Raw genomic sequence first — 25818 nt, forward strand, 5'->3', positions numbered from 1 at the left:
ACAACAGACGCCGCCAAAGCTCCGAACTGTGGTCGCCGTGACCTCAATAGGCGGCTACGCGGTGGAGGACCGTGACGCAAAAAGAGCTGTATTTGAAAACCTACGATAGGAATCGCACACAGTGCAAACGGCCATTTGGAATCCGACGCGGACACGCTTGCGGAGCTTGATTCTGTGAGTGCACGCGTACAACAGACGCCGCCAAAGCTCCGAACTGTGGTCGCCGTGACCTCAATAGGCGGCTACGCGGTGGAGGACCGTGACGCAAAAAGAGCTGTATTTGAAAACCTACGATAGGAATCGCACACAGTGCAAACGGCCATTTGGAATCCGACGCGGACACGCTTGCGGAGCTTGATTCTGTCAGTGCACGCGTACAACAGACGCCGCCAAAGCTCCGAACTGTGGTCGCGGTGACCTCAATAGGCGGCTACGCGGTGGAGGACCGTGACGCAAAAAGAGCTGTATTTGAAAACCTACGATAGGAATCGCACACAGTGCAAACGGCCATTTGGAATCCGACGCGGACACGCTTGCGGAGCTTGATTCTGTGAGTGCACGCGTACAACAGACGCCGCCAAAGCTCCGAACTGTGGTCGCCGTGACCTCAATAGGCGGCTACGCGGTGGAGGACCGTGACGCAAAAAGAGCTGTATTTGAAAACCTACGATAGGAATCGCACACAGTGCAAACGGCCATTTGGAATCCGACGCGGACACGCTTGCGGAGCTTGATTCCGTGTGTGCACGCGTACAACAGACGCCTCCAAAGCTCCGAACTGTGGTCGCCGTGACCTCAATAGGCGGCTACGCGGTGGAGGACCGTGACGCAAAAAGAGCTGTATTTGAAAACCTACGATAGGAATCGCACACAGTGCAAACGGCCATTTGGAATCCGACGCGGACACGCTTGCGGAGCTTGATTCTGTCAGTGCACGCGTACAATAGACGCCGCCAAAGCTCCGAACTGTGGTCGCCGTGACCTCAATAGGCGGCTACGCGGTGGAGGACCGTGACGCAAAAAGAGCTGTATTTGAAAACCTACGATAGGAATCGCACACAGTGCAAACGGCCATTTGGAATCCGACGCGGACACGCTTGCGGAGCTTGATTCTGTCAGTGCACGCGTACAACAGACGCCTCCAAAGCTCCGAACTGTGGTCGCCGTGACCTCAATAGGCGGCTACGCGGTGGAGGACCGTGACGCAAAAAGAGCTGTATTTGAAAACCTACGATAGGAATCGCACACAGTGCAAACGGCCATTTGGAATCCGACGCGGACACGCTTGCGGAGCTTGATTCTGTGAGTGCACGCGTACAACAGACGCCGCCAAAGCTCCGAACTGTGGTCACCGTGACCTCAATAGGCGGCTACGCGGTGGAGGACCGTGACGCAAAAAGAGCTGTATTTGAAAACCTACGATAGGAATCGCACACAGTGCAAACGGCCATTTGGAATCCGACGCGGACACGCTTGCGGAGCTTGATTCTGTGAGTGCACGCGTACAACAGACGCCGCCAAAGCTCCGAACTGTGGTCGCCGTGACCTCAATAGGCGGCTACGCGGTGGAGGACCGAGACGCAAAAAGAGCTGTATTTGAAAACCTACGATAGGAATCGCACACAGTGCAAACGGCCATTTGGAATCCGACGCGGACACGCTTGCGGAGCTTGCTTCTGTGAGTGCACGCGTATAACAGACGCCGCCAAAGCTCCGAACTGTGGTCGCCGTGACCTCAATAGGCGGCTACGCGGTGGAGGACCGTGACGCAAAAAGAGCTGTATTTGAAAACCTACGATAGGAATCGCACACAGTGCAAACGGCCATTTGGAATCCGACGCGGACACGCTTGCGGAGCTTGATTCTGTCAGTGCACGCGTACAACAGACGCCGCCAAAGCTCCGAACTGTGGTCGCCGTGACCTCAATAGGCGGCTACGCGGTGGAGGACCGTGACGCAAAAAGAGCTGTATTTGAAAACCTACGATAGGAATCGCACACAGTGCAAACGGCCATTTGGAATCCGACGCGGACACGCTTGCGGAGCTTGATTCTTAGGGTGCACGCGTACAACAGACGCCGCCAAAGCTCCGAACTGTGGTCGCCGTGACCTCAATAGGCGGCTACGCGGTGGAGGACCGTGACGCAAAAAGAGCTGTATTTGAAAACCTACGATAGGAATCGCACACAGTGCAAACGGCCATTTGGAATCCGACGCGGACACGCTTGCGGAGCTTGATTCTGTCAGTGCACGCGTACAACAGACGCCGCCAAAGCTCCGAACTGTGGTCGCCGTGACCTCAATAGGCGGCTACGCGGTGGAGGACCGTGACGCAAAAAGAGCTGTATTTGAAAACCTACGATAGGAATCGCACACAGTGCAAACGGCCATTTGGAATCCGACGCGGACACGCTTGCGGAGCTTGATTCTGTCAGTGCACGCGTACAACAGACGCCGCCAAAGCTCCGAACTGTGGTCGCCGTGACCTCAATAGGCGGCTACGCGGTGGAGGACCGTGACGCAAAAAGAGCTGTATTTGAAAACCTACGATAGGAATCGCACACAGTGCAAACGGCCATTTGGAATCCGACGCGGACACGCTTGCGGAGCTTGATTCTGTCAGTGCACGCGTACAATAGACGCCGCCAAAGCTCCGAACTGTGGTCGCCGTGACCTCAATAGGCGGCTACGCGGTGGAGGACCGTGACGCAAAAAGAGCTGTATTTGAAAACCTACGATAGGAATCGCACACAGTGCAAACGGCCATTTGGAATCCGACGCGGACACGCTTGCGGAGCTTGATTCTGTCAGTGCACGCGTACAACAGACGCCGCCAAAGCTCCGAACTGTGGTCGCCGTGACCTCAATAGGCGGCTACGCGGTGGAGGACCGTGACGCAAAAAGAGCTGTATTTGAAAACCTACGATAGGAATCGCACACAGTGCAAACGGCCATTTGGAATCCGACGCGGACACGCTTGCGGAGCTTGATTCTGTGGGTGCACGCGTACAACAGACGCCGCCAAAGCTCCGAACTGTGGTCGCCGTGACCTCAATAGGCGGCTACGCGGTGGAGGACCGTGACGCAAAAAGAGCTGTATTTGAAAACCTACGATAGGAATCGCACACAGTGCAAACGGCCATTTGGAATCCGACGCGGACACGCTTGCGGAGCTTGATTCTGTGGGTGCACGCGTACAACAGACGCCGCCAAAGCTCCGAACTGTGGTCGCCGTGACCTCAATAGGCGGCTACGCGGTGGAGGACCGTGACGCACAAAGAGCTGTATTTGAAAACCTACGATAGGAATCGCACACAGTGCAAACGGCCATTTGGAATCCGACGCGGACACGCTTGCGGAGCTTGATTCTGTGGGTGCACGCGTACAACAGACGCCGCCAAAGCTCCGAACTGTGGTCGCCGTGACCTCAATAGGCGGCTACGCGGTGGAGGACCGTGACGCACAAAGAGCTGTATTTGAAAACCTACGATAGGAATCGCACACAGTGCAAACGGCCATTTGGAATCCGACGCGGACACGCTTGCGGAGCTTGATTCTGTGGGTGCACGCGTACAACAGACGCCGCCAAAGCTCCGAACTGTGGTCGCCGTGACCTCAATAGGCGGCTACGCGGTGGAGGACCGTGACGCAAAAAGAGCTGTATTTGAAAACCTACGATAGGAATCGCACACAGTGCAAACGGCCATTTGGAATCCGACGCGGACACGCTTGCGGAGCTTGATTCTGTGAGTGCACGCGTACAACAGACGCCGCCAAAGCTCCGAACTGTGGTCGCCGTGACCTCAATAGGCGGCTACGCGGTGGAGGACCGTGACGCACAAAGAGCTGTATTTGAAAACCTACGATAGGAATCGCACACAGTGCAAACGGCCATTTGGAATCCGACGCGGACACGCTTGCGGAGCTTGATTCTGTGGGTGCACGCGTACAACAGACGCCGCCAAAGCTCCGAACTGTGGTCGCCGTGACCTCAATAGGCGGCTACGCGGTGGAGGACCGTGACGCAAAAAGAGCTGTATTTGAAAACCTACGATAGGAATCGCACACAGTGCAAACGGCCATTTGGAATCCGACGCGGACACGCTTGCGGAGCTTGATTCTGTGAGTGCACGCGTACAACAGACGCCGCCAAAGCTCCGAACTGTGGTCGCCGTGACCTCAATAGGCGGCTACGCGGTGGAGGACCGTGACGCAAAAAGAGCTGTATTTGAAAACCTACGATAGGAATCGCACACAGTGCAAACGGCCATTTGGAATCCGACGCGGACACGCTTGCGGAGCTTGATTCTGTGGGTGCACGCGTACAACAGACGCCGCCAAAGCTCCGAACTGTGGTCGCCGTGACCTCAATAGGCGGCTACGCGGTGGAGGACCGTGACGCAAAAAGAGCTGTATTTGAAAACCTACGATAGGAATCGCACACAGTGCAAACGGCCATTTGGAATCCGACGCGGACACGCTTGCGGAGCTTGATTCTGTGAGTGCACGCGTACAACAGACGCCGCCAAAGCTCCGAACTGTGGTCGCCGTGACCTCAATAGGCGGCTACGCGGTGGAGGACCGTGACGCAAAAAGAGCTGTATTTGAAAACCTACGATAGGAATCGCACACAGTGCAAACGGCCATTTGGAATCCGACGCGGACACGCTTGCGGAGCTTGATTCTGTGGGTGCACGCGTACAACAGACGCCGCCAAAGCTCCGAACTGTGGTCGCCGTGACCTCAATAGGCGGCTACGCGGTGGAGGACCGTGACGCAAAAAGAGCTGTATTTGAAAACCTACGATAGGAATCGCACACAGTGCAAACGGCCATTTGGAATCCGACGCGGACACGCTTGCGGAGCTTGATTCTGTGGGTGCACGCGTACAACAGACGCCGCCAAAGCTCCGAACTGTGGTCGCCGTGACCTCAATAGGCGGCTACGCGGTGGAGGACCGAGACGCAAAAGAGCTGTATTTGAAAACCTACGATAGGAATCGCACACAGTGCAAACGGCCATTTGGAATCCGACGCGGACACGCTTGCGGAGCTTGATTCTGTGGGTGCACGCGTACAACAGACGCCGCCAAAGCTCCGAACTGTGGTCGCCGTGACCTCAATAGGCGGCTACGCGATGGAGGACCGAGACGCAAAAAGAGCTGTATTTGAAAACCTACGATAGGAATCGCACACAGTGCAAACGGCCATTTGGAATCCGACGCGGACACGCTTGCGGAGCTTGATTCTGTGACTGCACGCGTACAACAGACGCCGCCAAAGCTCCGAACTGTGGTCACCGTGACCTCAATAGGCGGCTACGCGGTGGAGGACCGTGACGCAAAAAGAGCTGTATTTGAAAACCTACTACGATAGGAATCGCACACAGTGCAAACGGCCATTTGGAATCCGACGCGGACACGCTTGCGGAGCTTGATTCTGTGGGTGCACGCGTACAACAGACGCCGCCAAAGCTCCGAACTGTGGTCGCCGTGACCTCAATAGGCGGCTACGCGATGGAGGACCGAGACGCAAAAAGAGCTGTATTTGAAAACCTACGATAGGAATCGCACACAGTGCAAACGGCCATTTGGAATCCGACGCGGACACGCTTGCGGAGCTTGATTCTGTGACTGCACGCGTACAACAGACGCCGCCAAAGCTCCGAACTGTGGTCACCGTGACCTCAATAGGCGGCTACGCGGTGGAGGACCGTGACGCAAAAAGAGCTGTATTTGAAAACCTACGATAGGAATCGCACACAGTGCAAACGGCCATTTGGAATCCGACGCGGACACGCTTGCGGAGCTTGATTCTGTGGGTGCACGCGTACAACAGACGCCGCCAAAGCTCCGAACTGTGGTCGCCGTGACCTCAATAGGCGGCTACGCGATGGAGGACCGAGACGCAAAAAGAGCTGTATTTGAAAACCTACGATAGGAATCGCACACAGTGCAAACGGCCATTTGGAATCCGACGCGGACACGCTTGCGGAGCTTGATTCTGTGACTGCACGCGTACAACAGACGCCGCCAAAGCTCCGAACTGTGGTCACCGTGACCTCAATAGGCGGCTACGCGGTGGAGGACCGTGACGCAAAAAGAGCTGTATTTGAAAACCTACTACGATAGGAATCGCACACAGTGCAAACGGCCATTTGGAATCCGACGCGGACACGCTTGCGGAGCTTGATTCTGTGGGTGCACGCGTACAACAGACGCCGCCAAAGCTCCGAACTGTGGTCGCCGTGACCTCAATAGGCGGCTACGCGATGGAGGACCGAGACGCAAAAAGAGCTGTATTTGAAAACCTACGATAGGAATCGCACACAGTGCAAACGGCCATTTGGAATCCGACGCGGACACGCTTGCGGAGCTTGATTCTGTGACTGCACGCGTACAACAGACGCCGCCAAAGCTCCGAACTGTGGTCACCGTGACCTCAATAGGCGGCTACGCGGTGGAGGACCGTGACGCAAAAAGAGCTGTATTTGAAAACCTACTACGATAGGAATCGCACACAGTGCAAACGGCCATTTGGAATCCGACGCGGACACGCTTGCGGAGCTTGATTCTGTGGGTGCACGCGTACAACAGACGCCGCCAAAGCTCCGAACTGTGGTCGCCGTGACCTCAATAGGCGGCTACGCGATGGAGGACCGAGACGCAAAAAGAGCTGTATTTGAAAACCTACGATAGGAATCGCACACAGTGCAAACGGCCATTTGGAATCCGACGCGGACACGCTTGCGGAGCTTGATTCTGTGACTGCACGCGTACAACAGACGCCGCCAAAGCTCCGAACTGTGGTCACCGTGACCTCAATAGGCGGCTACGCGGTGGAGGACCGTGACGCAAAAAGAGCTGTATTTGAAAACCTACTACGATAGGAATCGCACACAGTGCAAACGGCCATTTGGAATCCGACGCGGACACGCTTGCGGAGCTTGATTCTGTGAGTGCACGCGTACAACAGACGCCGCCAAAGCTCCGAACTGTGGTCGCCGTGACCTCAATAGGCGGCTACGCGGTGGAGGACCGTGACGCAAAAAGACCTGTATTTGAAAACCTACGATAGGAATCGCACACAGTGCAAACGGCCATTTGGAATCCGACGCGGACACGCTTGCGGAGCTTGATTCTGTGAGTGCACGCGTACAACAGACGCCGCCAAAGCTCCGAACTGTGGTCGCCGTGACCTCAATAGGCGGCTACGCGGTGGAGGACCGTGACGCAAAAAGAGCTGTATTTGAAAACCTACTACGATAGGAATCGCACACAGTGCAAACGGCCATTTGGAATCCGACGCGGACACGCTTGCGGAGCTTGATTCTGTGGGTGCACGCGTACAACAGACGCCGCCAAAGCTCCGAACTGTGGTCGCCGTGACCTCAATAGGCGGCTACGCGATGGAGGACCGAGACGCAAAAAGAGCTGTATTTGAAAACCTACGATAGGAATCGCACACAGTGCAAACGGCCATTTGGAATCCGACGCGGACACGCTTGCGGAGCTTGATTCTGTGACTGCACGCGTACAACAGACGCCGCCAAAGCTCCGAACTGTGGTCGCCGTGACCTCAATAGGCGGCTACGCGATGGAGGACCGAGACGCAAAAAGAGCTGTATTTGAAAACCTACGATAGGAATCGCACACAGTGCAAACGGCCATTTGGAATCCGACGCGGACACGCTTGCGGAGCTTGATTCTGTGACTGCACGCGTACAACAGACGCCGCCAAAGCTCCGAACTGTGGTCACCGTGACCTCAATAGGCGGCTACGCGGTGGAGGACCGTGACGCAAAAAGAGCTGTATTTGAAAACCTACTACGATAGGAATCGCACACAGTGCAAACGGCCATTTGGAATCCGACGCGGACACGCTTGCGGAGCTTGATTCTGTGAGTGCACGCGTACAACAGACGCCGCCAAAGCTCCGAACTGTGGTCGCCGTGACCTCAATAGGCGGCTACGCGATGGAGGACCGAGACGCAAAAAGACCTGTATTTGAAAACCTACGATAGGAATCGCACACAGTGCAAACGGCCATTTGGAATCCGACGCGGACACGCTTGCGGAGCTTGATTCTGTGACTGCACGCGTACAACAGACGCCGCCAAAGCTCCGAACTGTGGTCACCGTGACCTCAATAGGCGGCTACGCGGTGGAGGACCGTGACGCAAAAAGAGCTGTATTTGAAAACCTACGATAGGAATCGCACACAGTGCAAACGGCCATTTGGAATCCGACGCGGACACGCTTGCGGAGCTTGATTCTGTGAGTGCACGCGTACAACAGACGCCGCCAAAGCTCCGAACTGTGGTCGCCGTGACCTCAATAGGCGGCTACGCGGTGGAGGACCGTGACGCAAAAAGAGCTGTATTTGAAAACCTACGATAGGAATCGCACACAGTGCAAACGGCCATTTGGAATCCGACGCGGACACGCTTGCGGAGCTTGATTCTGTGAGTGCACGCGTACAACAGACGCCGCCAAAGCTCCGAACTGTGGTCACCGTGACCTCAATAGGCGGCTACGCGGTGGAGGACCGTGACGCAAAAAGAGCTGTATTTGAAAACCTACGATAGGAATCGCACACAGTGCAAACGGCCATTTGGAATCCGACGCGGACACGCTTGCGGAGCTTGATTCTGTGACTGCACGCGTACAACAGACGCCGCCAAAGCTCCGAACTGTGGTCACCGTGACCTCAATAGGCGGCTACGCGGTGGAGGACCGTGACGCAAAAAGTGCTGTATTTGAAAACCTACTACGATAGGAATCGCACACAGTGCAAACGGCCATTTGGAATCCGACGCGGACACGCTTGCGGAGCTTGATTCTGTGAGTGCACGCGTACAACAGACGCCGCCAAAGCTCCGAACTGTGGTCGCCGTGACCTCAATAGGCGGCTACGCGGTGGAGGACCGTGACGCAAAAAGAGCTGTATTTGAAAACCTACGATAGGAATCGCACACAGTGCAAACGGCCATTTGGAATCCGACGCGGACACGCTTGCGGAGCTTGATTCTGTGAGTGCACGCGTACAACAGACGCCGCCAAAGCTCCGAACTGTGGTCGCCGTAACCTCAATAGGCGGCTACGCGGTGGAGGACCGTGACGCAAAAAGAGCTGTATTTGAAAACCTACTACGATAGGAATCGCACACAGTGCAAACGGCCATTTGGAATCCGACGCGGACACGCTTGCGGAGCTTGATTCTGTGACTGCACGCGTACAACAGACGCCGCCAAAGCTCCGAACTGTGGTCGCCGTGACCTCAATAGGCGGCTACGCGGTGGAGGACCGTGACGCAAAAAGAGCTGTATTTGAAAACCTACGATAGGAATCGCACACAGTGCAAACGGCCATTTGGAATCCGACGCGGACACGCTTGCGGAGCTTGATTCTGTGACTGCACGCGTACAACAGACGCCGCCAAAGCTCCGAACTGTGGTCGCCGTGACCTCAATAGGCGGCTACGCGGTGGAGGACCGTGACGCAAAAAGAGCTGTATTTGAAAACCTACGATAGGAATCGCACACAGTGCAAACGGCCATTTGGAATCCGACGCGGACACGCTTGCGGAGCTTGATTCTGTGACTGCACGCGTACAACAGACGCCGCCAAAGCTCCGAACTGTGGTCGCCGTGACCTCAATAGGCGGCTACGCGGTGGAGGACCGTGACGCAAAAAGACCTGTATTTGAAAACCTACGATAGGAATCGCACACAGTGCAAACGGCCATTTGGAATCCGACGCGGACACGCTTGCGGAGCTTGATTCTGTGAGTGCACGCGTACAACAGACGCCGCCAAAGCTCCGAACTGTGGTCGCCGTGACCTCAATAGGCGGCTACGCGGTGGAGGACCGTGACGCAAAAAGAGCTGTATTTGAAAACCTACGATAGGAATCGCACACAGTGCAAACGGCCATTTGGAATCCGACGCGGACACGCTTGCGGAGCTTGATTCTGTGAGTGCACGCGTACAACAGACGCCGCCAAAGCTCCGAACTGTGGTCGCCGTGACCTCAATAGGCGGCTACGCGGTGGAGGACCGTGACGCAAAAAGAGCTGTATTTGAAAACCTACGATAGGAATCGCACACAGTGCAAACGGCCATTTGGAATCCGACGCGGACACGCTTGCGGAGCTTGATTCTGTGAGTGCACGCGTACAACAGACGCCGCCAAAGCTCCGAACTGTGGTCGCCGTGACCTCAATAGGCGGCTACGCGGTGGAGGACCGTGACGCAAAAAGAGCTGTATTTGAAAACCTACGATAGGAATCGCACACAGTGCAAACGGCCATTTGGAATCCGACGCGGACACGCTTGCGGAGCTTGATTCTGTGACTGCACGCGTACAACAGACGCCGCCAAAGCTCCGAACTGTGGTCGCCGTGACCTCAATAGGCGGCTACGCGGTGGAGGACCGTGACGCAAAAAGACCTGTATTTGAAAACCTACGATAGGAATCGCACACAGTGCAAACGGCCATTTGGAATCCGACGCGGACACGCTTGCGGAGCTTGATTCTGTGACTGCACGCGTACAACAGACGCCGCCAAAGCTCCGAACTGTGGTCGCCGTGACCTCAATAGGCGGCTACGCGGTGGAGGACCGTGACGCAAAAAGAGCTGTATTTGAAAACCTACGATAGGAATCGCACACAGTGCAAACGGCCATTTGGAATCCGACGCGGACACGCTTGCGGAGCTTGATTCTGTGAGTGCACGCGTACAACAGACGCCGCCAAAGCTCCGAACTGTGGTCGCCGTGACCTCAATAGGCGGCTACGCGGTGGAGGACCGTGACGCAAAAAGAGCTGTATTTGAAAACCTACGATAGGAATCGCACACAGTGCAAACGGCCATTTGGAATCCGACGCGGACACGCTTGCGGAGCTTGATTCTGTGAGTGCACGCGTACAACAGACGCCGCCAAAGCTCCGAACTGTGGTCGCCGTGACCTCAATAGGCGGCTACGCGGTGGAGGACCGTGACGCAAAAAGAGCTGTATTTGAAAACCTACGATAGGAATCGCACACAGTGCAAACGGCCATTTGGAATCCGACGCGGACACGCTTGCGGAGCTTGATTCTGTGAGTGCACGCGTACAACAGACGCCGCCAAAGCTCCGAACTGTGGTCGCCGTGACCTCAATAGGCGGCTACGCGGTGGAGGACCGTGACGCAAAAAGAGCTGTATTTGAAAACCTACGATAGGAATCGCACACAGTGCAAACGGCCATTTGGAATCCGACGCGGACACGCTTGCGGAGCTTGATTCTGTGACTGCACGCGTACAACAGACGCCGCCAAAGCTCCGAACTGTGGTCGCCGTGACCTCAATAGGCGGCTACGCGGTGGAGGACCGTGACGCAAAAAGAGCTGTATTTGAAAACCTACGATAGGAATCGCACACAGTGCAAACGGCCATTTGGAATCCGACGCGGACACGCTTGCGGAGCTTGATTCTGTGAGTGCACGCGTACAACAGACGCCGCCAAAGCTCCGAACTGTGGTCGCCGTGACCTCAATAGGCGGCTACGCGGTGGAGGACCGTGACGCAAAAAGAGCTGTATTTGAAAACCTACGATAGGAATCGCACACAGTGCAAACGGCCATTTGGAATCCGACGCGGACACGCTTGCGGAGCTTGATTCCGTGTGTGCACGCGTACAACAGACGCCGCCAAAGCTCCGAACTGTGGTCGCCGTGACCTCAATAGGCGGCTACGCGGTGGAGGACCGTGACGCAAAAAGAGCTGTATTTGAAAACCTACGATAGGAATCGCACACAGTGCAAACGGCCATTTGGAATCCGACGCGGACACGCTTGCGGAGCTTGATTCTGTGACTGCACGCGTACAACAGACGCCGCCAAAGCTCCGAACTGTGGTCACCGTGACCTCAATAGGCGGCTACGCGGTGGAGGACCGTGACGCAAAAAGAGCTGTATTTGAAAACCTACTACGATAGGAATCGCACACAGTGCAAACGGCCATTTGGAATCCGACGCGGACACGCTTGCGGAGCTTGATTCTGTGACTGCACGCGTACAACAGACGCCGCCAAAGCTCCGAACTGTGGTCGCCGTGACCTCAATAGGCGGCTACGCGGTGGAGGACCGTGACGCAAAAAGACCTGTATTTGAAAACCTACGATAGGAATCGCACACAGTGCAAACGGCCATTTGGAATCCGACGCGGACACGCTTGCGGAGCTTGATTCTGTGACTGCACGCGTACAACAGACGCCGCCAAAGCTCCGAACTGTGGTCGCCGTGACCTCAATAGGCGGCTACGCGGTGGAGGACCGTGACGCAAAAAGAGCTGTATTTGAAAACCTACGATAGGAATCGCACACAGTGCAAACGGCCATTTGGAATCCGACGCGGACACGCTTGCGGAGCTTGATTCTGTGAGTGCACGCGTACAACAGACGCCGCCAAAGCTCCGAACTGTGGTCGCCGTGACCTCAATAGGCGGCTACGCGGTGGAGGACCGTGACGCAAAAAGAGCTGTATTTGAAAACCTACGATAGGAATCGCACACAGTGCAAACGGCCATTTGGAATCCGACGCGGACACGCTTGCGGAGCTTGATTCTGTGAGTGCACGCGTACAACAGACGCCGCCAAAGCTCCGAACTGTGGTCACCGTGACCTCAATAGGCGGCTACGCGGTGGAGGACCGTGACGCAAAAAGAGCTGTATTTGAAAACCTACGATAGGAATCGCACACAGTGCAAACGGCCATTTGGAATCCGACGCGGACACGCTTGCGGAGCTTGATTCTGTGAGTGCACGCGTACAACAGACGCCGCCAAAGCTCCGAACTGTGGTCGCCGTGACCTCAATAGGCGGCTACGCGGTGGAGGACCGTGACGCAAAAAGAGCTGTATTTGAAAACCTACGATAGGAATCGCACACAGTGCAAACGGCCATTTGGAATCCGACGCGGACACGCTTGCGGAGCTTGATTCTGTGAGTGCACGCGTACAACAGACGCCGCCAAAGCTCCGAACTGTGGTCACCGTGACCTCAATAGGCGGCTACGCGGTGGAGGACCGTGACGCAAAAAGACCTGTATTTGAAAACCTACGATAGGAATCGCACACAGTGCAAACGGCCATTTGGAATCCGACGCGGACACGCTTGCGGAGCTTGATTCTGTGAGTGCACGCGTACAACAGACGCCGCCAAAGCTCCGAACTGTGGTCGCCGTGACCTCAATAGGCGGCTACGCGGTGGAGGACCGTGACGCAAAAAGAGCTGTATTTGAAAACCTACGATAGGAATCGCACACAGTGCAAACGGCGATTTGGAATCCGACGCGGACACGCTTGCGGAGCTTGATTCTGTGAGTGCACGCGTACAACAGACGCCGCCAAAGCTCCGAACTGTGGTCACCGTGACCTCAATAGGCGGCTACGCGGTGGAGGACCGTGACGCAAAAAGAGCTGTATTTGAAAACCTACGATAGGAATCGCACACAGTGCAAACGGCCATTTGGAATCCGACGCGGACACGCTTGCGGAGCTTGATTCTGTGAGTGCACGCGTACAACAGACGCCGCCAAAGCTCCGAACTGTGGTCGCCGTGACCTCAATAGGCGGCTACGCGGTGGAGGACCGTGACGCAAAAAGAGCTGTATTTGAAAACCTACAATAGGAATCGCACACAGTGCAAACGGCCATTTGGAATCCGACGCGGACACGCTTGCGGAGCTTGATTCTGTGACTGCACGCGTACAACAGACGCCGCCAAAGCTCCGAACTGTGGTCACCGTGACCTCAATAGGCGGCTACGCGGTGGAGGACCGTGACGCAAAAAGAGCTGTATTTGAAAACCTACAATAGGAATCGCACACAGTGCAAACGGCCATTTGGAATCCGACGCGGACACGCTTGCGGAGCTTGATTCTGTGAGTGCACGCGTACAACAGACGCCGCCAAAGCTCCGAACTGTGGTCGCCGTGACCTCAATAGGCGGCTACGCGGTGGAGGACCGTGACGCAAAAAGAGCTGTATTTGAAAACCTACAATAGGAATCGCACACAGTGCAAACGGCCATTTGGAATCCGACGCGGACACGCTTGCGGAGCTTGATTCTGTGGGTGCACGCGTACAACAGACGCCGCCAAAGCTCCGAACTGTGGTCGCCGTGACCTCAATAGGCGGCTACGCGGTGGAGGACCGTGACGCAAAAAGAGCTGTATTTGAAAACCTACGATAGGAATCGCACACAGTGCAAACGGCCATTTGGAATCCGACGCGGACACGCTTGCGGAGCTTGATTCTGTGAGTGCACGCGTACAACAGACGCCGCCAAAGCTCCGAACTGTGGTCGCCGTGACCTCAATAGGCGGCTACGCGGTGGAGGACCGTGACGCAAAAAGAGCTGTATTTGAAAACCTACGATAGGAATCGCACACAGTGCAAACGGCCATTTGGAATCCGACGCGGACACGCTTGCGGAGCTTGATTCTGTGGGTGCACGCGTACAACAGACGCCGCCAAAGCTCCGAACTGTGGTCGCCGTGACCTCAATAGGCGGCTACGCGGTGGAGGACCGTGACGCAAAAAGAGCTGTATTTGAAAACCTACGATAGGAATCGCACACAGTGCAAACGGCCATTTGGAATCCGACGCGGACACGCTTGCGGAGCTTGATTCTGTGGGTGCACGCGTACAACAGACGCCGCCAAAGCTCCGAACTGTGGTCGCCGTGACCTCAATAGGCGGCTACGCGGTGGAGGACCGAGACGCAAAAGAGCTGTATTTGAAAACCTACGATAGGAATCGCACACAGTGCAAACGGCCATTTGGAATCCGACGCGGACACGCTTGCGGAGCTTGATTCTGTGGGTGCACGCGTACAACAGACGCCGCCAAAGCTCCGAACTGTGGTCGCCGTGACCTCAATAGGCGGCTACGCGGTGGAGGACCGTGACGCACAAAGAGCTGTATTTGAAAACCTACGATAGGAATCGCACACAGTGCAAACGGCCATTTGGAATCCGACGCGGACACGCTTGCGGAGCTTGATTCTGTGGGTGCACGCGTACAACAGACGCCGCCAAAGCTCCGAACTGTGGTCGCCGTGACCTCAATAGGCGGCTACGCGGTGGAGGACCGTGACGCAAAAAGAGCTGTATTTGAAAACCTACGATAGGAATCGCACACAGTGCAAACGGCCATTTGGAATCCGACGCGGACACGCTTGCGGAGCTTGATTCTGTGAGTGCACGCGTACAACAGACGCCGCCAAAGCTCCGAACTGTGGTCACCGTGACCTCAATAGGCGGCTACGCGGTGGAGGACCGTGACGCAAAAAGAGCTGTATTTGAAAACCTACGATAGGAATCGCACACAGTGCAAACGGCCATTTGGAATCCGACGCGGACACGCTTGCGGAGCTTGATTCTGTGGGTGCACGCGTACAACAGACGCCGCCAAAGCTCCGAACTGTGGTCGCCGTGACCTCAATAGGCGGCTACGCGGTGGAGGACCGAGACGCAAAAAGAGCTGTATTTGAAAACCTACGATAGGAATCGCACACAGTGCAAACGGCCATTTGGAATCCGACGCGGACACGCTTGCGGAGCTTGATTCTGTGAGTGCACGCGTACAACAGACGCCGCCAAAGCTCCGAACTGTGGTCGCCGTGACCTCAATAGGCGGCTACGCGGTGGAGGACCGTGACGCAAAAAGAGCTGTATTTGAAAACCTACGATAGGAATCGCACACAGTGCAAACGGCCATTTGGAATCCGACGCGGACACGCTTGCGGAGCTTGATTCTGTCAGTGCACGCGTACAACAGACGCCGCCAAAGCTCCGAACTGTGGTCGCCGTGACCTCAATAGGCGGCTACGCGGTGGAGGACCGTGACGCAAAAAGAGCTGTATTTGAAAACCTACGATAGGAATCGCACACAGTGCAAACGGCCATTTGGAATCCGACGCGGACACGCTTGCGGAGCTTGATTCTGTGGGTGCACGCGTACAACAGACGCCGCCAAAGCTCCGAACTGTGGTCGCCGTGACCTCAATAGGCGGCTACGCGGTGGAGGACCGAGACGCAAAAAGAGCTGTATTTGAAAACCTACGATAGGAATCGCACACAGTGCAAACGGCCATTTGGAATCCGACGCGGACACGCTTGCGGAGCTTGATTCTGTGAGTGCACGCGTACAACAGACGCCGCCAAAGCTCCGAACTGTGGTCGCCGTGACCTCAATAGGCGGCTACGCGGTGGAGGACCGTGACGCAAAAAGAGCTGTATTTGAAAACCTACGATAGGAATCGCACACAGTGCAAACGGCCATTTGGAATCCGACGCGGACACGCTTGCGGAGCTTGATTCTGTCAGTGCACGCGTACAACAGACGCCGCCAAAGCTCCGAACTGTGGTCGCCGTGACCTCAATAGGCGGCTACGCGGTGGAGGACCGTGACGCAAAAAGAGCTGTATTTGAAAACCTACGATAGGAATCGCACACAGTGCAAACGGCCATTTGGAATCCGACGCGGACACGCTTGCGGAGCTTGATTCTGTGGGTGCACGCGTACAACAGACGCCGCCAAAGCTCCGAACTGTGGTCGCCGTGACCTCAATAGGCGGCTACGCGGTGGAGGACCGAGACGCAAAAAGAGCTGTATTTGAAAACCTACGATAGGAATCGCACACAGTGCAAACGGCCATTTGGAATCCGACGCGGACACGCTTGCGGAGCTTGATTCTGTGAGTGCACGCGTACAACAGACGCCGCCAAAGCTCCGAACTGTGGTCGCCGTGACCTCAATAGGCGGCTACGCGGTGGAGGACCGTGACGCAAAAAGAGCTGTATTTGAAAACCTACGATAGGAATCGCACACAGTGCAAACGGCCATTTGGAATCCGACGCGGACACGCTTGCGGAGCTTGATTCTGTGAGTGCACGCGTACAACAGACGCCGCCAAAGCTCCGAACTGTGGTCACCGTGACCTCAATAGGCGGCTACGCGGTGGAGGACCGTGACGCAAAAAGAGCTGTATTTGAAAACCTACGATAGGAATCGCACACAGTGCAAACGGCCATTTGGAATCCGACGCGGACACGCTTGCGGAGCTTGATTCTGTGGGTGCACGCGTACAACAGACGCCGCCAAAGCTCCGAACTGTGGTCGCCGTGACCTCAATAGGCGGCTACGCGGTGGAGGACCGAGACGCAAAAAGAGCTGTATTTGAAAACCTACGATAGGAATCGCACACAGTGCAAACGGCCATTTGGAATCCGACGCGGACACGCTTGCGGAGCTTGATTCTGTGAGTGCACGCGTACAACAGACGCCGCCAAAGCTCCGAACTGTGGTCGCCGTGACCTCAATAGGCGGCTACGCGGTGGAGGACCGTGACGCAAAAAGAGCTGTATTTGAAAACCTACGATAGGAATCGCACACAGTGCAAACGGCCATTTGGAATCCGACGCGGACACGCTTGCGGAGCTTGATTCTGTGAGTGCACGCGTACAACAGACGCCGCCAAAGCTCCGAACTGTGGTCGCCGTGACCTCAATAGGCGGCTACGCGGTGGAGGACCGTGACGCAAAAAGAGCTGTATTTGAAAACCTACGATAGGAATCGCACACAGTGCAAACGGCCATTTGGAATCCGACGCGGACACGCTTGCGGAGCTTGATTCTGTCAGTGCACGCGTACAACAGACGCCGCCAAAGCTCCGAACTGTGGTCGCCGTGACCTCAATAGGCGGCTACGCGGTGGAGGACCGTGACGCACAAAGAGCTGTATTTGAAAACCTACGATAGGAATCGCACACAGTGCAAACGGCCATTTGGAATCCGACGCGGACACGCTTGCGGAGCTTGATTCTGTGGGTGCACGCGTACAACAGACGCCGCCAAAGCTCCGAACTGTGGTCGCCGTGACCTCAATAGGCGGCTACGCGGTGGAGGACCGTGACGCAAAAAGAGCTGTATTTGAAAACCTACGATAGGAATCGCACACAGTGCAAACGGCCATTTGGAATCCGACGCGGACACGCTTGCGGAGCTTGATTCTGTGAGTGCACGCGTACAACAGACGCCGCCAAAGCTCCGAACTGTGGTCGCCGTGACCTCAATAGGCGGCTACGCGGTGGAGGACCGTGACGCAAAAAGAGCTGTATTTGAAAACCTACGATAGGAATCGCACACAGTGCAAACGGCCATTTGGAATCCGACGCGGACACGCTTGCGGAGCTTGATTCTGTGGGTGCACGCGTACAACAGACGCCGCCAAAGCTCCGAACTGTGGTCGCCGTGACCTCAATAGGCGGCTACGCGGTGGAGGACCGAGACGCAAAAAGAGCTGTATTTGAAAACCTACGATAGGAATCGCACACAGTGCAAACGGCCATTTGGAATCCGACGCGGACACGCTTGCGGAGCTTGATTCTGTGGGTGCACGCGTACAACAGACGCCGCCAAAGCTCCGAACTGTGGTCGCCGTGACCTCAATAGGCGGCTACGCGGTGGAGGACCGTGACGCAAAAAGAGCTGTATTTGAAAACCTACGATAGGAATCGCACACAGTGCAAACGGCCATTTGGAATCCGACGCGGACACGCTTGCGGAGCTTGATTCTGTCAGTGCACGCGTACAACAGACGCCGCCAAAGCTCCGAACTGTGGTCGCCGTGACCTCAATAGGCGGCTACGCGGTGGCGGACCGTGACGCAAAAAGAGCTGTATTTGAAAACCTACGATAGGAATCGCACACAGTGCAAACGGCCATTTGGAATCCGACGCGGACACGCTTGCGGAGCTTGATTCTGTGAGTGCACGCGTACAACAGACGCCGCCAAAGCTCCGAACTGTGGTCGCCGTGACCTCAATAGGCGGCTACGCGGTGGAGGACCGTGACGCAAAAAGAGCTGTATTTGAAAACCTACGATAGGAATCGCACACAGTGCAAACGGCCATTTGGAATCCGACGCGGACACGCTTGCGGAGCTTGATTCTGTGAGTGCACGCGTACAACAGACGCCGCCAAAGCTCCGAACTGTGGTCGCCGTGACCTCAATAGGCGGCTACGCGGTGGAGGACCGTGACGCAAAAAGAGCTGTATTTGAAAACCTACGATAGGAATCGCACACAGTGCAAACGGCCATTTGGAATCCGACGCGGACACGCTTGCGGAGCTTGATTCTGTGAGTGCACGCGTACAACAGACGCCGCCAAAGCTCCGAACTGTGGTCGCCGTGACCTCAATAGGCGGCTACGCGGTGGAGGACCGTGACGCAAAAAGAGCTGTATTTGAAAACCTACGATAGGAATCGCACACAGTGCAAACGGCCATTTGGAATCCGACGCGGACACGCTTGCGGAGCTTGATTCCGTGTGTGCACGCGTACAACAGACGCCGCCAAAGCTCCGAACTGTGGTCGCCGTGACCTCAATAGGCGGCTACGCGGTGGAGGACCGTGACGCAAAAAGAGCTGTATTTGAAAACCTACGATAGGAATCGCACACAGTGCAAACGGCCATTTGGAATCCGACGCGGACACGCTTGCGGAGCTTGATTCTGTCAGTGCACGCGTACAATAGACGCCGCCAAAGCTCCGAACTGTGGTCGCCGTGACCTCAATAGGCGGCTACGCGGTGGAGGACCGTGACGCAAAAAGAGCTGTATTTGAAAACCTACGATAGGAATCGCACACAGTGCAAACGGCCATTTGGAATCCGACGCGGACACGCTTGCGGAGCTTGATTCTGTGAGTGCACGCGTACAACAGACGCCGCCAAAGATCCGAACTGTGGTCACCGTGACCTCAATAGGCGGCTACGCGGTGGAGGACCGTGACGCAAAAAGAGCTGTATTTGAAAACCTACGATAGGAATCGCACACAGTGCAAACGGCCATTTGGAATCCGACGCGGACACGCTTGCGGAGCTTGATTCCGTGTACAACAGACGCCGCCAAAGCTCCGAACTGTGGTCGCCGTGACCTCAATAGGCGGCTACGCGGTGGAGGACCGTGACGCAAAAAGAGCTGTATTTGAAAACCTACGATAGGAATCGCACACAGTGCAAACGGCCATTTGGAATCCGACGCGGACACGCTTGCGGAGCTTGATTCTGTGAGTGCACGCGTACAACAGACGCCGCCAAAGATCCGAACTGTGGTCGCCGTGACCTCAATAGGCGGCTACGCGGTGGAGGACCGTGACGCAAAAAGAGCTGTATTTGAAAACCTACGATAGGAATCGCACACAGTGCAAACGGCCATTTGGAATCCGACGCGGACACGCTTGCGGAGCTTGATTCCGTGTGTGCACGCGTACAACAGACGCCGCCAAAGATCCGAACTGTGGTCGCCGTGACCTCAATAGGCGGCTACGCGGTGGAGGACCGTGACGCAAAAAGAGCTGTATTTGAAAACCTACGATAGGAATCGCACACAGTGCAAACGGCCATTTGGAATCCGACGCGGACACGCTTGCGGAGCTTGATTCTGTGAGTGCACGCGTACAACAGACGCCGCCAAAGATCCGAACTGTGGTCGCCGTGACCTCAATAGGCGGCTACGCGGTGGAGGACCGTGACGCAAAAAGAGCTGTATTTGAAAACCTACGATAGGAATCGCACACAGTGCAAACGGCCATTTGGAATCCGACGCGGACACGCTTGCGGAGCTTGATTCTGTGAGTGCACGCGTACAACAGACGCCGCCAAAGATCCGAACTGTGGTCGCCGTGACCTCAATAGGCGGCTACGCGGTGGAGGACCGTGACGCAAAAAGAGCTGTATTTGAAAACCTACGATAGGAATCGCACACAGTGCAAACGGCCATTTGGAATCCGACGCGGACACGCTTGCGGAGCTTGATTCCGTGTGTGCACGCGTACAACAGACGCCGCCAAAGATCCGAACTGTGGTCGCCGTGACCTCAATAGGCGGCTACGCGGTGGAGGACCGTGACGCAAAAAGAGCTGTATTTGAAAACCTACGATAGGAATCGCACACAGTGCAAACGGCCATTTGGAATCCGACGCGGACACGCTTGCGGAGCTTGATTCCGTGTGTGCACGCGTACAACAGACGCCGCCAAAGCTCCGAACTGTGGTCGCCGTGACCTCAATAGGCGGCTACGCGGTGGAGGACCGTGACGCAAAAAGAGCTGTATTTGAAAACCTACGATAGGAATCGCACACAGTGCAAACGGCCATTTGGAATCCGACGCGGACACGCTTGCGGAGCTTGATTCTGTGAGTGCACGCGTACAACAGACGCCGCCAAAGATCCGAACTGTGGTCGCCGTGACCTCAATAGGCGGCTACGCGGTGGAGGACCGTGACGCAAAAAGAGCTGTATTTGAAAACCTACGATAGGAATCGCACACAGTGCAAACGGCCATTTGGAATCCGACGCGGACACGCTTGCGGAGCTTGATTCTGTCAGTGCACGCGTACAACAGACGCCGCCAAAGCTCCGAACTGTGGTCGCCGTGACCTCAATAGGCGGCTACGCGGTGGAGGACCGTGACGCAAAAAGAGCTGTATTTGAAAACCTACGATAGGAATCGCACACAGTGCAAACGGCCATTTGGAATCCGACGCGGACACGCTTGCGGAGCTTGATTCTGTGAGTGCACGCGTATAACAGACGCCGCCAAAGCTCCGAACTGTGGTCACCGTGACCTCAATAGGCGGCTACGCGGTGGAGGACCGTGACGCAAAAAGAGCTGTATTTGAAAACCTACGATAGGAATCGCACACAGTGCAAACGGCCATTTGGAATCCGACGCGGACACGCTTGCGGAGCTTGATTCCGTGTGTGCACGCGTACAACAGACGCCGCCAAAGCTCCGAACTGTGGTCGCCGTGACCTCAATAGGCGGCTACGCGGTGGAGGACCGTGACGCAAAAAGAGCTGTATTTGAAAACCTACGATAGGAATCGCACACAGTGCAAACGGCCATTTGGAATCCGACGCGGACACGCTTGCGGAGCTTGATTCTGTGAGTGCACGCGTATAACAGACGCCGCCAAAGCTCCGAACTGTGGTCACCGTGACCTCAATAGGCGGCTACGCGGTGGAGGACCGTGACGCAAAAAGAGCTGTATTTGAAAACCTACGATAGGAATCGCACACAGTGCAAACGGCCATTTGGAATCCGACGCGGACACGCTTGCGGAGCTTGCTTCTGTGAGTGCACGCGTACAACAGACGCCGCCAAAGATCCGAACTGTGGTCACCGTGACCTCAATAGGCGGCTACGCGGTGGAGGACCGTGACGCAAAAAGAGCTGTATTTGACAGGTTGCAGACCGAGTTGGCGCAATCGCGCACGCTGGTCAACAACGCAGCGCCACGGATGGACGCCCTTCGCTTGGATGCGTCCAAAGTTCGTGAGGACGCAGAAGCAGCACGACGAGAAGCGGCGGCGGCGTCGAAGACGGCGCAAGACGGTGGTAAGTCGTCCCAAGTGCTGAGGTTGTTGATGTTGCATCACTAACGCCTTGATCTCCACAGCGACAGCGTTATCGGATCTCGCACAGCGGCATAAGGTGGCTGGGAAGCGACTGGAGGAGTTGGAGAGGAAAATCACTCGGCTGACTCAGCATAACACCGTTCTACGGCGTGAGAACGTCGACTTCAAGAATAGCTTGGAACATCGTCAGGCTGATCTCGCAACAGCTCAGGATCGCGCAGTGGCTGCAGGTCATGATCGCGCGTGCAAATGTGGCGGGTTGACTCTTGTGCTGACCTGTGCGTTTATTACTTTGTAGAACGAGAGCGAGCGGAGGCCTCCCTCGCTCGCGACGACTTGCAGGCGGAGCTAGATGCGAGTCGACAGTCGCTGCTGAAGGAGCAGGCTTCTTCTGCTGATATCCACAGCAAAATAGCGGAGCGTGAGGAACACCTCGGAGCGTTGCGCAACTTGATCAATCTGGTACCTGCGCCGACTCCGCAACCTGAGGTGGAACGATGCGTGGCGTCGGCCTCTTCCAGTTCGTCTCTTGCCACACTGGCGTCAACGGCCATGAGCCTTGTCTCCTCTGATCCTCCAGCGCGAACATCTTCGCAGCAGCTCCCGTCTGGCTCGGCAAAGCGAAGTGGAGATCTCTCTTCTGATCCAACGTCACAGTCGAAGCGTGCAAAGCGCGCCGTTGCGACTACCGAGGGAGCGCCAGCTGAGTTGGCTTCCTCTACGGCGATGCGTACGTAGCTCCTCCTCATTGTCAGACAAGCGACTTTCATAGATCTCCGTCTGACAGCCCGTGGATCTCTGTATCAGCCCGAAGCCCATTCACGCACGCAATTCCACCTGAGTTCAGCGAAGCTGCGCGCCCTGCCGATGTCACGCCGTGGCTGTGGGAGGTTGTTGCAGGTCACCGCCTTGACCTGCTTACAGCCAAAGACATCACTTCGAAGTTCTTACCACACGACTGGCTGCTACCCGCCGGGGTGTGCAACCCTAAGAAGGGGAAGCTGTCCGTTCCTGCTGACTATCGGCCCTAGCCACAAACCTCGGTCGAAGCTTTATACAAAGCGAGTCCCTGGAAGATCTTCCTGGATAACATGCCCGACCCAGTCTCGTTCGACATTGGAGATCCCCGCTTCCAACCTCTTCTGACCATCATCCGCGATGTGCTGACTCGGAACGATAATCGTGGCGCGCTTGTGTTCTGGGAAATTACCCACTCCATCGAGATTTCCATTTCCAAGGCCAGCGCTGAGTCTTGGGAGGTGAAGTTCACTTCGGATCGTAAGAATCGGAGATCCCACTTTGTGAAGATGCTGCTGCCGGTGTTCGAAGAGGTGGCCCGCCTGTGCAAGGCTCATGTGTGCGACTTGGACATTCTCCTGGAGCCGTTCTTCCTGCCGCTGATCGCAACGTACCCGTGGTTCCCTAAGGGAGCTTCTGGTGCCTCTGGAGATCTGTTACACGTCTTACGAACAACCGACGAGGCGGAGCCGTGGCGCCTGTTCTACTGGAACGCTCGTGCCAAACACCCATCGATGAACGGACCCATCCACACGCGCCTTCGGGGCAAGTTCAAGGCGACCTCGTCAATCGCCTAGCCTGAGTCAGCTGAACAGACCTAGGAGGACCCCCGGAAATCTCCAGCGTCCGACATCTCTTCCTTCACCAATGTACGTAGCTAGTGGGTAGTCTCCTCGAGCATACATCTTCTTTATCGACATCGTAATACACCGTCTTCGACTCCATTTCATATAACTCCCGCCCCACAACTTAATTGTACACTGTCAATGTCATGACTGGGAGATCTCCCCAACTGGAGTGTGTGATGTGAAGGCATGTCGTAGGTCGCCGTGCATTCTGGGAAGTGATTTGTGGTGATCAAGGCCATAGCACAAACTCCAGGCGTAGGACTGCACTTAGTCCGACGGCCACCGACCACGCCTTCACGCCCTCGGTGTCTCCTGCACTGCGGCTCCGGGCTGGATCTCCAAGTCGGCGGCGACAGCGATCCGGCCAAAATCGACGGAACGCGAAAGTAGTCTCCGACACGAACGGTGCCGGTTTACACCATCGCACAGACCCAGCGCGTCGTGGCGAGGGCGTTTCAGCAGCCGTCGGACGCGCGTTCGCACCCCAGGTGCCTCCAGCACTGCGACACCGGGTTGGATCTCCAAATCGCCCCCGAGTACTCGTTCGTCGTAATTCTAATATCCGACCAGATCATCACAAGTAACCTCGTTTCTCCATTCCATCGCGTGATCTTCTCTCCATTTCTTCTTCCACTCAATCAAATGTAAATGTGCAACAAATACCATCCCGCGATCGCCCCCGCCAGGTGGGTTTTCTTTTCCCGTCTAGCAGTCGACGCACTCCCCGACATACTTCTGCACACTTCGGAACATATCTCGCCAGTAGAAATGCCTCCGAAGCTTTTGGAATGTTCGGCTGACGCCCTGATGACCTCCCTCCACACTTGTGTGGAGATGATGCAGGAGATCTTCGTGGAGTGTACTCGGCATTACCAGTTTCACCATAGATCCACGGTCCTCGACATCATCACCGCGCCCCTCGACTGGACAGTACATCAAGAGGCCATGCTCGTCGACCTCGTAACTGTCAGCCAGTTTACTGCACGTCTTGGCTTGACGGCTCGAGATCTGAGAGAGATCACCGTGCAGGAAACACTTCAGTGACCAGATCCACACCTCCTCGTCTTGAGCACGGCAAATACGTTCCAAGCGCAGCTGCTTGACGACGTCTTCCTGCAACACGGCTGGTGCGACAGTACGACATCGGCTTCGCGTGACAGCGCCTACCTTCGGATGGGCGTAACGTTCTTCGCGCGTCTTGAGGAGCTCGTCCAGTCGATTCAAGGCTCGAGGTCCGTGTAATCGGTGTGACTCTCGACAACTACCCCGGCACCACGCTGCAGCGCCTGTCCCGCCAGCATATCCGCGGGTTGGTTCCAATCGCGTTTTACGTGGATGAGTTCGCATTGCGGCCAAGACCGCAAAATCACTCTGGCCTTCTCACGCAAGAGCTGGAGTCCCGATGACTTGCGCTCCGTCTCTCCACGCAGTTGACGGATGACTAAATTGGAGTCGCCACACACAATGAGACGGTCGATCTGGAGATCGGCAATCAAACGAAGTCCAAGAAGGAGGCCATGGTACTCGGCCTCGTTAACACTGAGGTCCGGTAAATAGCCAGATTCAGCCTTGACAACCTTCCATCCAGGAGCATCCCATACCACAGCGCTGAAAGCTCCACCAACTCGTTTCGGCTTGGCCGGTCCGTCAAAGCTGACGACGCAAACGTTTTCTCCGGGCGTGAAAGTCGGCATCGGGATAG

At 55.9% G+C, this 25818-nt stretch overlaps 1 protein-coding gene across 1 annotated transcript; it reads left to right on the forward strand.

The window, feature by feature from the left end:
* Positions 1-1989: 1989 nt before the first annotated feature.
* On the forward strand, positions 1990-24065 carry PHYSODRAFT_256420 (hypothetical protein; the record flags this gene model as incomplete). The annotated part of the gene is made up of 7 exons (XM_009536654.1): positions 1990-2054; positions 22134-22185; positions 22207-22450; positions 22512-22700; positions 22769-23200; positions 23395-23447; positions 23502-24065. Coding segments are annotated over 7 exons (1599 nt in total), but the record flags the coding sequence as incomplete, so codon positions are not given.
* Between the last annotated feature and the right edge of the window lie 1753 nt (positions 24066-25818).

Source organism: Phytophthora sojae (genome assembly GCF_000149755.1).
Source record: "Phytophthora sojae unplaced genomic scaffold PHYSOscaffold_9, whole genome shotgun sequence".
In the NCBI taxonomy this organism is placed as follows: domain Eukaryota; phylum Oomycota; class Peronosporomycetes; order Peronosporales; family Peronosporaceae; genus Phytophthora; species Phytophthora sojae.